Source organism: Hemiscyllium ocellatum, unplaced genomic scaffold (genome assembly GCF_020745735.1).
Source record: "Hemiscyllium ocellatum isolate sHemOce1 unplaced genomic scaffold, sHemOce1.pat.X.cur. scaffold_3745_pat_ctg1, whole genome shotgun sequence".
Lineage (NCBI taxonomy): Eukaryota > Metazoa > Chordata > Chondrichthyes > Orectolobiformes > Hemiscylliidae > Hemiscyllium > Hemiscyllium ocellatum.
Window position 1 is genome coordinate 18,237 of NW_026868603.1, and position 15,632 is coordinate 33,868.

The 15,632-nt window shown below is 60.2% G+C and overlaps 1 protein-coding gene and 1 long non-coding RNA gene across 2 annotated transcripts; both read right to left on the reverse strand.

Moving 5' to 3' along the window:
• Positions 1–1,367: 1,367 nt before the first annotated feature.
• Positions 1,368–9,514, reverse strand: LOC132813511 (collagen alpha-1(I) chain-like). Its single transcript, XM_060823169.1, has 4 exons — positions 8,006–9,514; positions 4,554–4,603; positions 4,397–4,449; positions 1,368–3,305 (listed from the first exon to the last, which is right to left on the reverse strand). Exons 1-4 carry the CDS (start codon positions 8,773–8,775, stop codon positions 1,368–1,370), a joined length of 2,811 nt encoding a protein of 936 aa, XP_060679152.1. The 5' UTR covers positions 8,776–9,514.
• Positions 9,515–12,159: 2,645 nt separating this feature from the next.
• LOC132813510 (uncharacterized) lies at positions 12,160–15,552 on the reverse strand. The gene is made up of 3 exons (XR_009644096.1): positions 15,489–15,552; positions 14,546–14,620; positions 12,160–12,873 (listed from the first exon to the last, which is right to left on the reverse strand). It is a non-coding gene; the product is annotated as an uncharacterized LOC132813510 (long non-coding RNA).
• Positions 15,553–15,632: the final 80 nt, after the last annotated feature.

Consider the following 15,632-nt stretch of genomic DNA (forward strand, 5'->3'; position numbering starts at 1 on the left):
TGGTGGGTGGGCCGAATGGGGGAAAACGAGTAACCACGTGCCCCGTGATGCACGCCAACACTCTAAGGACCAGGCCACTCAGCCCCTCTGCCCTGCTGGCCCCATCCTTCCCAGTCAATCTGCCTCCCATTCCCTCCATTCGGAACTCTGTCTCGGAGACCTTTCGTCCCTCTCCCAGAGAGGGAATCCCACCGGATTAGACCCGGAGCGAGGAACAGGTAGGGGGAATCGGATAGAGGTCTGTACAATTCCCACAGGGATTAGACTCCGGACCGAGGGAAGGGGGGATTCGGATAGAAAGCTATACAATTCCGACTAGGATTAAACCAGCAGCGAGGGATGTGGGGTGGGGCGGATTTGGATCAAAATCTCTACAATTCCGACAGGGATTAGTCTCAGAGTGAGGGAAGGCGGGATTCAGATAGAAATCTATACAATTTCGACAGGGATGAGACTGGGATCAGGAAGTCAGATACAAGTCTATACACTTCTGACAGGGATTAGACCCCGGATCAAGGGAAGAGGGGACTCGGATAGAAATCTATACACTTCCGACAGGGATGAGACCCGGAGTGAGGGAAGAGGGGATTCGGATAAAAATCTATACACTTCTGACTGGGATTAGACCCCGGAGAGAGGGAAGGATGGGAGGAATCGGATAGGTCTATACACTTCTGACGGGGATTAGACCCCGGAGCGAGGGAAGAGGGGACTCGGATAGAAATCTATACACTTCCGACTGGGATTAGACCCCGGAGCGAGGGAAGAGGGGATTCGGATAGAAATCTATACACTTCCGACTGGGATTAGACCCCGGAGAGAGGGAAGGATGGGAGGAATCGGATAGGTCTATACACTTCTGACAGGGATTAGACCCCGGAGCGAGAGAAGGAGGAACTCAGAAAGGAAGTTTCCGATGACCGGGGAGAGTCCGGAATGAGGGGGCGGGGGGGGGGGGGGGGGGTCACTGTCCGTAGGAAGGACAGGGAGACACGGAGATGGGACGGGGTGGAGGGAGGGTAGGCAAGGGTGAGAGATGTCTCCTTTCCCGGGGACAGGGGGAGGGGAGAATCAGAACGCCCGGAATTTTTCCGTGGACGAGGACTGGGGATCCGGATTCTGAAGAGAGCTGGGGGTGTGGGGTGGGATGGCGGTGCGGCGAGGGACGGGAGACCCGCAGGAGCGGGCTAGTAAAGGGGGTGGGGAAACGGCGCGGGCCGAACGGACTCCCGGTGCGGTTTCCCGGATGGAGATCCGTCCCCCAATGGGGGCCGGGAGGTGGGTTTGTTGGGGGGTGGGGGTGGGGGCAGGGTCGTATCCCCTCCCTCCCCACCCCCCCCCCCCCCTCCAGGGGGTCACCCCCTCCCCTAAGTGAAGAGCCGGGCGAAGAGGTAGAGGGTGCACCAGATGAGGGAGCTGGAGTTGCTCAGGGCGACAGCGAGGAGCACCAGGAGCTCGGTCACCCTCAGCGCGGCCCCCAGCGACTGGCCCAGAGTGGCCAGCGACTCCAGGTCAGGGCCAGGCTTTGGCGCGGCCTGGTAGGCCTCGATGGGCCCACCCTCCTCGCCCACCTCCTCCTCCTCCTCCCTGTGACAGGCCCCCACCACATGCAGGCCAGGCACCGCGTAGAGACGGGCAGAGCGGCCCTCCCACTCCCCCTCCCCCGTTTCGGCTTTCCCATCGCCGGGCGGACGCCAGGCCCGGGCCTCGGGCCTGAGCGACGGGACCACCTCCTCCTGTGCTGCCCCCTTCAGGCCTGGAGGCCCTTTCTCGGCCTCCTCCTCTGTTGCCCCCTTCAGGCCTGGAGGCCATTCCTCGGTCTCCTCCTCCTGTGCTGCCCCCTTCAGGCTTGGAGGCCATTCCTCAGCCTGTTCCTCTGCTGTCCCCTTCAGGCCTGGAGGCCATCCTTCGGCCTGCTCCTCTGCTGCCCCCTTCAGGCCTGGAGGCCATCCCTCGGCCTGTTCCTCTGTTGCCCCCTTCAGGCCTGGAGGCCATCCCTCGGCCTCCTCCTCTGCTGCCCCCTTCAGGCCTGGAGGCCATCCCTCGGCCTCCTCCTCTGCTGCCCCCTTCAGGCCTGGAGGCCATCCCTCGGCCTCCTCCTCTGCTGCCCCCTTCAGGCCTGGAGGCCATCCCTCGGCCTCCTCCTCTGCTGCCCCCTTCAGGCCTGGAGGCCATCCCTCGGACTGTTCCTCTGTTGCCCCCTTCAGGCCTGGAGGCCATCCCTCAGCCTCCTCCTCTGCTGCCCCCTTCAGGCCTGGAGGCCATCCCTCGGCCTCTTCCTCCTCTGTTGCCCCCTTCAGGCCTGGAGGCCATCCCTCGGCCTGCTCCTCTGCTGCCCCCTTCAGGCCTGGAGGCCATCCTTCGGCCTCTTCCTCCTCTGCTGCCCCCTTCAGGCCTGGAGGCCATCCCTCGGCCTCCTCCTGTGCTGCCCCCTTCAGGCCTGGAGGCCATCCCTCGGCCTGTTCCTCTGTTGCCCCCTTCAGGCCTGGAGGCCATCCCTCGGCCTCCTCCTCTGCTGCCCCCTTCAGGCCTGGAGGCCATCCCTCGGCCTCTTCCTCCTCTGTTGCCCCCTTCAGGCCTGGAGGCCATCCCTCGGCCTGCTCCTCTGCTGCCCCCTTCAGGCCTGGAGGCCATCCTTCGGCCTCTTCCTCCTCTGCTGCCCCCTTCAGGCCTGGAGGCCATCCCTCGGCCTCCTCCTGTGCTGCCCCCTTCAGGCCTGGAGGCCATCCCTCGGCCTGTTCCTCTGTTGCCCCCTTCAGGCCTGGAGGCCATCCCTCGGCCTCCTCCTCTGCTGCCCCCTTCAGGCCTGGAGGCCCTTTCTCGGCCTCTTCCTCCTGTGCTGCCCCCTTCAGGCCTGGAGGCCATCCCTCGGCCTGCTCCTCTGCTGCCCCCTTCAGGCCTGGAGGCCATCCCTCGGCCTGCTCCTCTGCTGCCCCCTTCAGGCCTGGAGGCCATCCTTCGGCCTCTTCCTCCTCTGCTGCCCCCTTCAGGCCTGGAGGCCATCCCTTGGCCTGCTCCTCCTGTGCTGTCCCCTTCAGGATCGGAGGCTCTCCTTCAGGCCCAGCCTCCTCCTCCGCTGCCCCCTTCAGGCCTGGAGGGCCTTTCTCAGCTTCCTCCACCTCTGTTGCCCCCTTCAGGCCTGGAGGCCCTTTCTCGGCCTCCTCTTCCTCCTCCTCCTCCTCCTCCTCCTCCAGCGCCGCCCCCTTCAGGCCCGGGGGCCCTCCCTCGGTCGGGTGATCCCGGAGGCCGGAGCTGGGATGGGAGAGTCCGTCGGGATCAGGATCCATCACCCGCAACTCGGGCACCTGTGGGGGGGGGAGGCAGAGAGGAAGAGATTGGAGTGGGGGTTGACGGGGGGTGTGGGGGGGGGGAACAACACTCCCCACCCAACCCCTCCCACCTCCCCCTCCCCCAAAACTGGAGCTCTCCCGCCGTTCCGAACGGTTTAGGCACTAGCGATCATAACATCGCCGGCCGCCGCGCATTCTGAGTTTGTTGTTGTTGGGGTGGGGCTTGGGGGGCGTGGGGGGTCGAAATGCCAAGGAAAAGCCATAGTCGGGGGTTGGGCGGGGGGTGGGGGGGGGGGGGGGGAGGAGGCTTGACCGTGCTCTAGTACAGGAGTCGGGAGGTCATGTTGCGGCTGTACAGGACATTGGTTAGGCCGCTGTTGGAATATTGCGGGTAATTCTGGTCTCCTTCCTATCGGAACGATGTTGTGAAAGGGTTCAGGAAAGATTGACAAGGATGTTGGAGGGTCTGAGCTGCAGGGAGAGGCTGGATAGGCCGGGGGCTGTTTTCCCTGGAGCGTCGGGGGCTGAGGGGTGACCTTATAGAGGTTTATAAAATCATGAGGGGGCATGGATAGGGTAAATAGACAAGGTCTTTTCCCCCTGGGGTGGGGGAGCCCAGAACTAGAGGGGGGTAGGTTTAAGGTGAGAGGGGGGAAAGGGACCTGAGGGGTAACTTTTCCCCCCAGAGGGTGGTGCGTGTGTGGAACGAGCTGCCAGAGGAAGTGGTGGGGGCTGGGACAATGACAACATTTAAGAGGCATTTGGATGGGGATATGAATAGGAAGGGTTTGGAGGGAGATGGGCCGGGTGCTGGCAGGTGGGACTAGGTTGGGTTGGGATATCAGGACGGGTCGGACCGAAGGGTCTGGTTCCGTGCTGGACATCTCGATGACCCGGAGCACAGGTCCAACGAGCAGTTGGGAAACAACCAGTAGGATAAAGGAACGAATCAATTTGGGATGGTACATCCAAGATGGCGGCATTGGGTGTGCCCAGTTAGCCAAAGGGATTGTGGGTAGACTGCTCGCGCAACTTTGTGGGGGAGTGGGCGGCATTCGGCATGGTCAAGGTTTGCCCCCTTTTGCCCTCCGACCTTTCAACCCTACCTGCACCGTCCAATCATGGGGCCGGGAAGGCTTGGCGTCGTCGTTGGTCCTCTCTGGGGAGACAGAAAGATCCGGAATAACAACGTTTGGCCGGGCGTCGCTACGGCGCAAGGTAGGGCTTCGGGGGAGGGGTGGGAGGAGTGTGTCATAGCCTTACCTCGGCTGTCCCACTCGGCTCCCTCGATGTCCTCTTCCTCCTCATCGTACCTACAGCAAGGTCAGATGGAGGGAGTTAGCACAAAGGGAGGGAGGACGCGCTTTCCAGGGTAACATCCTGGTAAATCTCTCCCAATCCCCCAAAGGGTAACATCCTGGTAAATCTCTCCCAGTCCCCAAAGGGTAACATCCTGGTAAATCTCTCCCAGTCCCCAAAGGGTAACATCCTGGTAAATCTCTCCCAGCCCCCAAAGGGTAACATCCTGGTAAATCTCTCCCAGCCCCCAAAGGGTAACATCCTGGTAAATCTCTCCCAGCCCCAAAGGGTGACATCCTGGTAAATCTCTCCCATCCCCCAAAGGGTAACATCCTGGTAAATCTCTCCCAGTCCCCAAAGGGTAACATCCTGGTAAATCTCTCACTGTCCCCAAAAGGTAACACCCTGGTAAATCGCTCCAACTCCCTGGCCGCCCCACCCCACTCCCTTGTGACTTAACATCCGACCAATTCATATTTCATCTGCAGACCAAGGAATTGACCCTCCTGCGTTGAAAGCTACCTCGGGGGATGGGAGGGAGGGGGAGTGTTGGAGCTCAGCCAAGTATTCGTAATGAGCCCAGCTACCTCGGGGGGAGGGGGTAGGGTTGGGAAGGAGGGAGTGTTGGAGTTCAGCTGGGCATTCTTAATGAACCTTGCTACCTCAAGGAGGGGTGGGGGGGGGGGTGTGGTGGGAGAGAGGGAGGGAGTGTTGGAGTTCAGCCGGGCATTCCTAATGAGCCCAGCTACCTCAGACTCAGCGCGTTGATCCAGTGAGTGGGGGGTGGGGTCTGCTTTGTCCCTGGACAGTGTCGAGCTTCTCGAGTGTTGTCGGAGCTGCCCCTGTCCCGGGCGAGTGGGGAGTATTCCCTCCCCTCCCTGACTCGGGCCTTGTCGATGGTGGGACAGGGCTTTGGTGGGGGGGGAAGAGTCAGGAGGGGAGTTACTCGCTGCAGGATTCCCAGCCTCTGACCCGATGGTGGGAGAGTCAGGAGGGGAGTTACTCGCTGCAGGATTCCCAGCCTCTGACCTGCTCCTGGACACGTTGTATTGATATGGGGCTGGGTCCGTGTCAGTTCCTGGCCGATGATTAAGGTGAAAATTGAGCTGGATTGCCAAGAGACGGAATGGTGTCTGAGGAACGTACACAAGGCCTGGTTCTGACTCGGTCTTTCCATCCTCCCAGGATATTAATAACCAGATTCCAATTAAAGGGCGAGCTCAGAGGATATCCCACTGCGGGTAACCTCCGAGACGGTACAACAGAATACTTCCAGGGGCAAAGGTATCTTATACTGCTCTCACACACACACACGCGCGCACATTCTCACACACACACACACTCTCTCACAGACACACTCACTCTCTCACAGACACACTCACACAGTGACAGACATATAGACAGACACACACAGAGTGACAGACACACAGTGAGACATACACACAGACGCAGAGTGTGACAGAGCCACAGCATGACAGATGCAGAGTGAGACAGACACATAGTGAGACAGACATAGACAGAGCAAGACACAGACACAGACACACAGCGCGACAGAGACAGACACACAGCGCGACACAGACACAGACACACAGCGCGACACAGACACAGACACACAGCGCGACACAGACACACAGCGCGACACAGACACACAGCGCGACACACAGACACACAGCGCGACACACAGACACCGACACACAGCGCGACACAGACACCGACACACAGCGCGACACACAGACACCGACACACAGCGCGACACACAGACACCGACACACAGCGCGACACAGACACCGACACACAGCGTGACATACAGCGTGACACAGACACACAGCGTGACACACAGACACCGACACACAGCGCGACACAGACACCGACACACAGCGTGACATACAGCGTGACACAGACACACAGCATGACATACAGCGCGACACAGACACAGACACACAGCGTGACATACAGACAGACACACAGCGCGACACAGACACACAGCGCGACACACAGACACACAGCGCGACACACAGACACACAGCGCGACACACAGACACCGACACACAGCGCGACACAGACACCGACACACAGCGCGACACACAGACACCGACACACAGCGCGACACAGACACCGACACACAGCGCGACACAGACACCGACACACAGCGTGACACACAGACACCGACACACAGCGCGACACAGACACCGACACACAGCGCGACACACAGACACCGACACACAGCGCGACACAGACACCGACACACAGCGTGACATACAGCGTGACACAGACACACAGCGTGACACACAGACACCGACATACAGCGCGACACAGACACCGACACACAGCGTGACATACAGCGTGACACAGACACACAGCGTGACATACAGCGCGACACAGACACAGACACACAGCGTGACATGCAGACAGACACACAGCGCGACACAGACAGACACACAGCGCGACACAGACAGACACACAGCGCGACACAGACACAGACACACAGCGCGACACAGACACACAGCGCGACACAGACACACAGCGCGACACACGACACGGCACAGACACGCAGCGCGACACACGGCACGGCACAGACACAGACACACAGCGTGACATAGACACACAGCGTGACATACAGACAGACACACAGGGTGACACACAGCGTGACACAGACACACAGCGTGACACAGACACACAGCGCGACACAGACACACAGCGTGACACAGACACACACTTGTACGTGCGCACAAACACGCATCCGCACGTGTCAACCCGGGGGATACCGCCGCTGGGTGAGACCGGGGTGGGGAGGGTGAGGCTGGGGGTGAGGGTGAGCAGGTTTGGATGGCACTGACAGACCACCCCCTCCCCCCCACTCCCTGACAGGGGCAATATGTGGGGCGGGGGGTGGGGGGGAGGGAGTGTTCCCCTGATACAGTCCAGGGAAGGCAGTGCTGAGGGTTGGGGGGGGGGGGGAAGGTTATTACAGTAACTCAAGGCCATCCCCACATTCCACAGTGAAGGGGGGGGGGGGGGGGAGCGGGGAGACATATGTGGGACCCAACCCCAAATGAGAGCTACCACTCCGGCCTTGGAGTACCACAGGCCTGTCCCTTACAGCTGCACCAAGACGACTCTGGGACCCGGGGGGGGGGGGAATTGCCTCAGGGTTAGGGGGCCCCCCCATTGGAGACAGAGCTGGGGAGGGATTCCCTCACTCTCCCGAGGGGAGGGGAATCCGGGGGATTCCTTACCTCAGAGCGCTACCCAGGCCGAGGGGTTTAATCAGGAAGGGGGAATCGAGGGGTTATATTCCAGGCCGAGGGGTTTAATCAGGAAGGGGGGGAGAATTGAGGGGATAGGTGAACACTGGGGCTGAACGGCCTACAGAGTAGAGGAAGGCGGTTATTATGGGACGGCCCGGGCGCTTTTACCTCCACGGCGTCACCTTGAGGCAGCTCCTGAGGGGGAGGCCCGGGCTGTGTAGGGGTGCAGACTCCCCCTCCTCCTCTCCCTCCTCCTCCTCAATGGCCCGGCAGACCAGGGTGTAGTTAGCCCCTGCGTTGTTGGCCCAGTAAACCCCTCCGGGGGTCTCGTAGCGCAGCACGAAGTGGAGGCGGGCCCCCTCGCGGGCGCCGGCCGCCGGGTAGGAGAGGCGGAAGGCAAAGCGGTCCCCGGCACCGTCAGCGGCGCCAGGCACGTACTCGGCCGGCAGCTGGTAGTGGCTGCTCCACTCGTCTAGCGTGCAGCGGGCCTGCACCGACTTCTGGTAGGCCAGGTTGAGGACCCGGGCCTGGCACTCCACGGTGAGCGGGTCATCTGCCGAGCCCCGCACGCTCTCCAGCTCCACCTTGTGCCGCCTCACCCGCTCGAGCAGCCGCGGCGCTGCGAGCTCCCGGTCGAAGGCCGGGCACAGCCGGAAGACGGGCGCCGGGCGGGCATCCCACTCCTCGCCCTCCTCGCCCACCTCAGGGTACTGCTGGAAGACGCAGACCCGCGCCAACTCCAGGCCCCGGGCATCGGCAAAGGAGACCTTGCGACCCAGGGGCACCTCGCCCAGCTCCTCGCCAGAGAACGAGCGCTTGCGGGGGACGGGGGAGGAGCGGGGGATGAGCCTGGCGCCATAGGCCCCCTCCTCGTCATCTTCCTCCTCCTCGTCTTGGTCCTGACGGTTGGGGAGCTGCAGGCTGAAGAAACTGTTCATGGCTCGGTGCAGACTCTGCCGGTGCAGAGAGAGAGAACGAGAGAGAGAGAGAGGGAGAGAGAGAGAAACAGAGAGGGCTCGGATTATTAATAAGCACAGGGACTGAGCGCAGCTCAGTGGGTGGGGAAATGACAGAGAGAGAGAGAGGGACACACACACACAGACCGAGAGAGACAGAGAGAGAGAGACACACACACACACACAGACCGAGAGAGAGAGACAGAGAGAGAGACACACACACAGACTGAGAGAGACAGAGAGAGACACACAGACTGAGAGAGAGAGAGAGACAGAGAGAGAGACACACACACACACCGAGAGGGAGAGAGAGAGACAGACACACACACACACACACCCCGAGAGGGAGAGAGACAGACAGACAGACACACACACACCGAGAGAGAGACAGAGACTGACAGAGAGAGAGAGACACACACACACAGACCAAGAGAGAGACAGAGAGAGAGAGACACACACACACAGACCAAGAGAGAGACAGACACACACACAGACACAGAGAGAGAGAGAGACAGACAGAGACAGACACAAACACACACACACACACCAAGAGAGAGAGACAGAGAGAGAGAGAGCGAGAGAGCGAAAAACAGAGGTCTCAGATTATTAATGAGCACAGCTCAGTGGGTGGGGAATTGAGAGAGAGAGAGAGAAACACACACACACACACACAGACTGAGAGAGAGAGAGACACACACACACAGAGGCGGAGAGAGAGACAGAGACAGAGAGAGGGAGAGAGAGAAAGAGAGAGAGAGACAAACACAGGCCTCAGTTTATTAATAACACACAAACCGAGCACAGCTCAGGGAACGAGAGAGAGAGAGAGAGAGAGACAGCAGTCCGTGTCTATCTACAGGGATAGGACACGGCTCAGGGAGCGGGAGGGGGACCGTGGTCCGTGTCCGTGTCTATCTACAGGGATAGGACACGGCTCAGGGAGGGGGACCGCGGTCCGTGTCCGTGTCTATCTACAGGGATAGGACACGGCTCAGGGAGCAGGAGGGGGACCGCGGTCCGTGTCCGTGTCTATCTACAGGGATAGGACACGGCTCAGGGAGCGGGAGGAGGACCGCGGTCCGTGTCCGTGTCTATCTACAGGGATAGGACACGGCTCAGGGAGCGGGAGGGAGCCCGCGGTCCGTGTCCGTGTCTATCTACAGGGATAGGACACGGCTCAGGGAGCGGGAGGGCGACCGCGGTCCGTGTCTATCTACAGGGATAGGACACGGCTCAGGGAGCAGGAGGGAGCCCACGGTCCGTGTCCGTGTCTATCTACACGGATAGGACACGGCTCAGGGAGCGGGAGGGGGACCGCGGACCATGTCCGTGTCTATCTACAGGGATAGGACACGGCTCAGGGAGCGGGAGGGAGCCCGCGGTCCGTGTCCATCTACAGGGATAGGACACGGCTCAGGGAGCAGGAGGGAGAGCGCGGTCCGTGTCCGTGTCTATCTACAGGGATAGGACACGGCTCAGGGAGCGGGAGGGAGCCCGTGGTCCGTGTCCGTGTCTATCTACAGGGATAGGACACGGCTCATGGAGCAGGAGGGGGCCCGCGGACCGTGTCCGTGTCTATCTACAGGGATAGGACACGGCTCAGGGAGCAGGAGGGAGCCCGCGGTCCGTGTCCGTGTCTATCTACAGGGATAGGACACAGCTCAGGGAGCAGGAGGGGGCCCGCGGACCGTGTCCGTGTCTATCTACAGGGATAGGACACGGCTCATGGAGCAGGAGGGAGACCGCGGTCCGTGTCCGTGTCTATCTACAGGGATAGGACACGGCTCAGGGAGCGGGAGGGGGACCGCGGTCCGTGTCCGTGTCTATCTACAGGGATAGGACACGGCTCAGGGAGCAGGAGGGAGCCCGCGGTCCGTGTCCGTGTCTATCTACAGGGATAGGACACGGCTCAGGGAGCAGGAGGGAGCCCGCGGTCCGTGTCCGTGTCTATCTACAGGGATAGGACACGGCTCAGGGAGCAGGAGGGGGACCGCGGTCCGTGTCCGTGTCTATCTACAGGGATAGGACACGGCTCAGGGAGCGGGAGGGAGCCCGCGTTCCGTGTCCGTGTCTATCTACAGGGATAGGACACGGCTCAGGGAGCGGGAGGGAGCCCGCGGTCCGTGTCTATCTACAGGGATAGGACACGGCTCAGGGAGCAGGAGGGGGACCGCGGTCCGTGTCCGTGTCTATCTACAGGGATAGGACACGGCTCAGGGAGCAGGAGGGAGCCCGCGGTCCGTGTCCGTGTCTATCTACAGGGATAGGACACGGCTCAGGGAGCGGGAGGGAGCCCGCGGTCCGTGTCCGTGTCTATCTACAGGGATAGGACACGGCTCAGGGAGCGGGAGGGAGACCGCGGTCCGTGTCCGTGTCTATCTACAGGGATAGGACACGGCTCAGGGAGCGGGAGGGAGCCCGCGGTCCGTGTCCGTGTCTATCTGCAGGGATAGGACACGGCTCAGGGAGCGGGAGGGGGACCGCGGTCCGTGTCCGTGTCTATCTACAGGGATTGGACACGGCTCAGGGAGCGGGAGGGAGCCCGCGGTCCGTGTCCGTGTCTATCTACAGGGATAGGACACGGCTCAGGGAACAGGAGGGAGACTGCAGTGTGAATGCAGGGCATGGACTGATAGCTCCTTCCGCTCTCACATTGTGGGGCAGGTCTAGCACCAAACTCATGGTCTTCCAGCCTGGGCAAGGGCGAGTCGCAGTCTAGCAACAGCCTCTGATTCCGTCTCTCGCCTTCGGATCATCACGATTCCATCCACTCGCGGCAACTCTCTCCTCAGGATCTCTCCTCGTGTAATGCCAACTGCACCGTGTTGGTCACTCGCTCACCCTTGGCATTCATCGCTGATCTCCCGAAAACCACCCAATCAGGACACAGTACCCCCTCATGGGGAGTGTGGGCTGACCAGGAGTTGGAGAACAACATATTTTCCCCCCCGCCCATCCGCCCCTTGGCCTGGAGGACCAGGAGGGAGGGATAATGCCACACACACCCCCTACCTCCTACCCTAGTGTAGTCTGGACAGCCAGGCGGCAGTGCTCCCTTGTGGGCTGGAGGACCACCACCCTGTCTCTGGAGGATTGACCGACAGGGAACGGTGTCCCCTGGAGTGTGGGAGGACCAGGAGTCTGCGAACATTGCCCCCTCATGGGCTGGAGGACAAGGGGGTCAGGCAGCAGCACCCCCGCTATGGGCTGTGGGTCCAAGAGTCAGGGAACAGTGCCTCTCGTGGCCTGGCGGGGTAATAGCTCTTGCTCCCGCACACAATTCTAGAATTTATTCTCGTAACGCGCCGAGCGACACAGACAGGTCAGCGTCCGGGGAGGGGTAAAACACACAGGAAAACACCGACAGCAAGTTCAGGAGGAGTTTATTCGGTCAAACCTCTGGGCCGTTACAGTCACTGATTGGAGGATCAATAAAAGGACAGAGAGAGAGAGAGAGAGAGAGAGCGCATGCAAGAGCGAGAGCACACCAACTATAAAGAGAGCAAGGGGGAGCGAGAGAGCTCTCAGGGTAAGCAGAGTGATAGAGAGAGGCACAAACTAATGGTGAGCGAGAGAGGGCGAGCGTGAGAGAAGGAAGGACAAAGAGAGAGCGAGAGCGAGCAGGAGAAAGAGAGAGAGAGAGAGAGCACGAAGGATAAAGAAAGAAAGAGAGAGTGAAGCGAGAGCGTGAAGAGAGAGCGTGAAGAGAGAGCGTGAAGAGAGAGAGCGTGAGAGAGAGAGCGTGAGAGAGAGAGAGAGAGAGAGAGAGAGAGAGAGAGAGAGAGAGAGAGGAGAGAGAGAAGAGAGAGAGAGAACGAAGGATAAATGAAAGTGAGAGAGGGAGCCCCTGTCTCGCGCCGTCTCCCCTCCCCCCTCTGAGGCTTGCGGTGTACAGTGGTGCCGCCCGGGGGGAATCGCGGCACCGTCGTTCCCCCCCCCCTCTCCGTATCTCCTTGTGGGAGGGGATCAGGTCTCCTTGAGCTTCCGGAGCAGAACGCTGTTATCCTGCTGGATGGCTTTCTGGTCAGCTAGGATCTTCTCCAAATTGGTCACCATCATCTTCCCCATCTCCGACTCAATCTGGGGGGGGGGGGGGGAAAATAAACAGGGTGTTAGAGATTCCAACAGGCACAGCCACTGAGCCTCGGGGAGATGTGCAGGTTAGGGTGGGATTGGCCGTGCTAAATTGTCCCCGTAGTGCCCAGGGATGTGCAGGTTAGGGTGGGATTGGCCGTGCTAAATTGTCACCGTAGTGCCCAGGGATGTACGGGTTAGGGTGGGATTGGCCGTGCTAAATTGTCCCCGTAGTGCCCAGGGATGTACGGGTTAGGGTGGGATTGGCCGTGCTAAATTGTCCCCGTAGTGCCCAGGGATGTGCAGGTTAGGGTGGATTGGCCGTGCTAAATTGTCCCCGTAGTGCCCAGGGATGTGCAGGTTAGGGTGGGATTGGCCGTGCTAAATTGTCCCCGTAGTGCCCAGGGATGTGCAGGTTAGGGTGGATTGGCCGTGCTAAATTGTCCCGTAGTGCCCAGGGATGTGCAGGTTAGGGTGGGATTGGCCGTGCTAAATTGTCCCCGTAGTGCCCAGGGATGTGCAGGTTAGGGTGGATTGGCCGTGCTAAATTGTCCCGTAGTGCCCAGGGATGTGCAGGTTCGGGTATCTAGTCTGTAGAGTAATGGGGGGGGGGGGGGGGGGGGGAATGGGTGGGTTACTTTTTGGGAGGGTCGGTGTGGACGTGTTGGGCCGAAGGGCCTGTTTCCACACTGCTGGTGAAAATATCGGAGACAGAGTTGCGAAGTTTATCGAAGGTTGTCAAAGGGATCTCGATCGACCGGGTCAACGGGCTGAGGAGCGGCCGACGCAGTTTAATTCGGATAAACGGGAGGGGTCGCAGTGAAACTAAACAGGGGGCCGGACGTGGACAATTCATAGTCAGGCCTTGGAGTTGTGTTCGCGAACAGGGAGACCTCGAGGTTCGGGGACATCAATCCCCTTGACCTTTGCGTCACAGGGAGACCGGGCGATTAAAAGCAGGCTTGGGGGGGGCGGAGGGGGTCACCAGATCCAAAAACGTTAACCGATTTCTCCCCACCGATGGTGTTGGACCTGCTGAGCAACTACGCCTCCTGTCTAGAGTGAAGGCCACAGCTTTGAGTGTAGGAGCTGGGGGGGGAACGTCACGTTGGGGGTTATACAGGACAGTGGCGAGGCTCCGTCTGGAGCAGTGTGCCCAGTTCCCGTTACAGGAAGGGCGTTACTCACCCAGAGAGGGTTCGGGAAGAGATTGGAGGGTTTGGGTTGGAAGGGGAGCCCGTGGCTGTTTCCACTGCAGTGTTGGAGGGTGACCTTATTAGAGGTTGAGGGGCATAGAGGAGGCGAATAGTAGGCTTCTTTTTACCACCCCAGAGTTGGGGAAGAGGGCACAGTTTTATGGCGAGAGGGATTTACCAAAAAAAAAGGGTGGCAATTGTTTTTAAGAGGGTGGTCCATGTGTGGAATAGATGTCCAGACGAAGTGGTGGGTTGGGGGGACAGTTTATAACGTTCGAGACATTCGGATAAGGACATGGGTGGGGAAAGGAATAGAAGCCGGGAGCAGGCGTAGGATGGAGCTGAGTTTGGGATTAGGGTCGGCACGGACTGGTCGGGCCGAAGGGTCTGCCTCCTCGCTGCATGTCTCGGTGACTGAAACGGACATAGTTGCCCCCCTCCCCCTCACTCCTCCCCCCCCCCACACACCGCCAACTCCTCACCTGCTCCTCCAAGTCCCGCACCTCTCTCATGATGGTGCCCGTGTCTTCGATGGTCTGGATCAGGTGGCTGCAGTTCTGGAAAGCAGGAGAGGCGGCTGAATTCCAGGAACGCCGGGAGTCAGGATGGACAGCCCCACCCCCCAGCAACGCCCACCAACTTCCCCACCCCGATCTCTGCCAAGAAGCAGAATTGCGAGATACCACTATCCCTCTGAAAGCCTGGCTCGGCTACTTTCCGATGTCACTGGAGGATAGGAGCGCACACGTGGAGGCGATTGGAGTTGCGTGACCGTGGAAGGTCACGTCACGGCACGGCTGGAGGCCATTCGGCCCGAAGAGTTACCTGGCTGGTTACCCTCTAGCCCCAATTCGTCCCTTTTCTCTTCTCAAACCTCCTGTGGAATCCACCCAGCCCCCGCTCTCCCAAACCCAAACAACTCGGAGTGAAGTGGGTTTCTCTCTCTGGGACAAACCTGACATTCTGCCCCTTGTTACTGAAATACCACCTCGAGGGTGGAGGGGGCAAATTGACAAAAGGCCATTCCCCACTGGGGTGGGGGAGCCCAGAACTAGAGGGGCGTAGGTTTAAGGTGAGGGGGGGGGGGGGGGGGGGGGAATGGACCTGAGGGGTAACACACACACATGGAGGGGGGGGTGAAAAAGAAAAAGAGGGGGAGAGGGAGGGAGAGAGAGAGGGAGGGAGGGAGGGAGGGAGGGAGGGAGAGAGAGGGAGAGAGGGGGAGAGAGAGAGAGAGAGAGAGAGAGAGAGAGAGAGAGAGAGAGAGAGAGAGAGAGAAAGGAAGAGAGGAAGAAAGAAGAGAGGGGAGCAAGACAGACACACAGACAGGTGAGGAAGAAGAGAGAGAGAAAAAGAGATAGCAAGACCGTGACACACACACACACACACAGACAGAGACAGAGAGGGAGAGTTTTCGGGACGTACCTCGTGCAGAGCAGCCAGATATTTGTAAGCTTTCCGAACGGCCTCATCCCGCTTCGCATCCTGTGGGAGGGAGAGGGTCAGAGCGCTCAGCCCGACACCATCACCACGGGGGGGAGAAATGGGAAGGAGGGGTGGGGGGGGGGG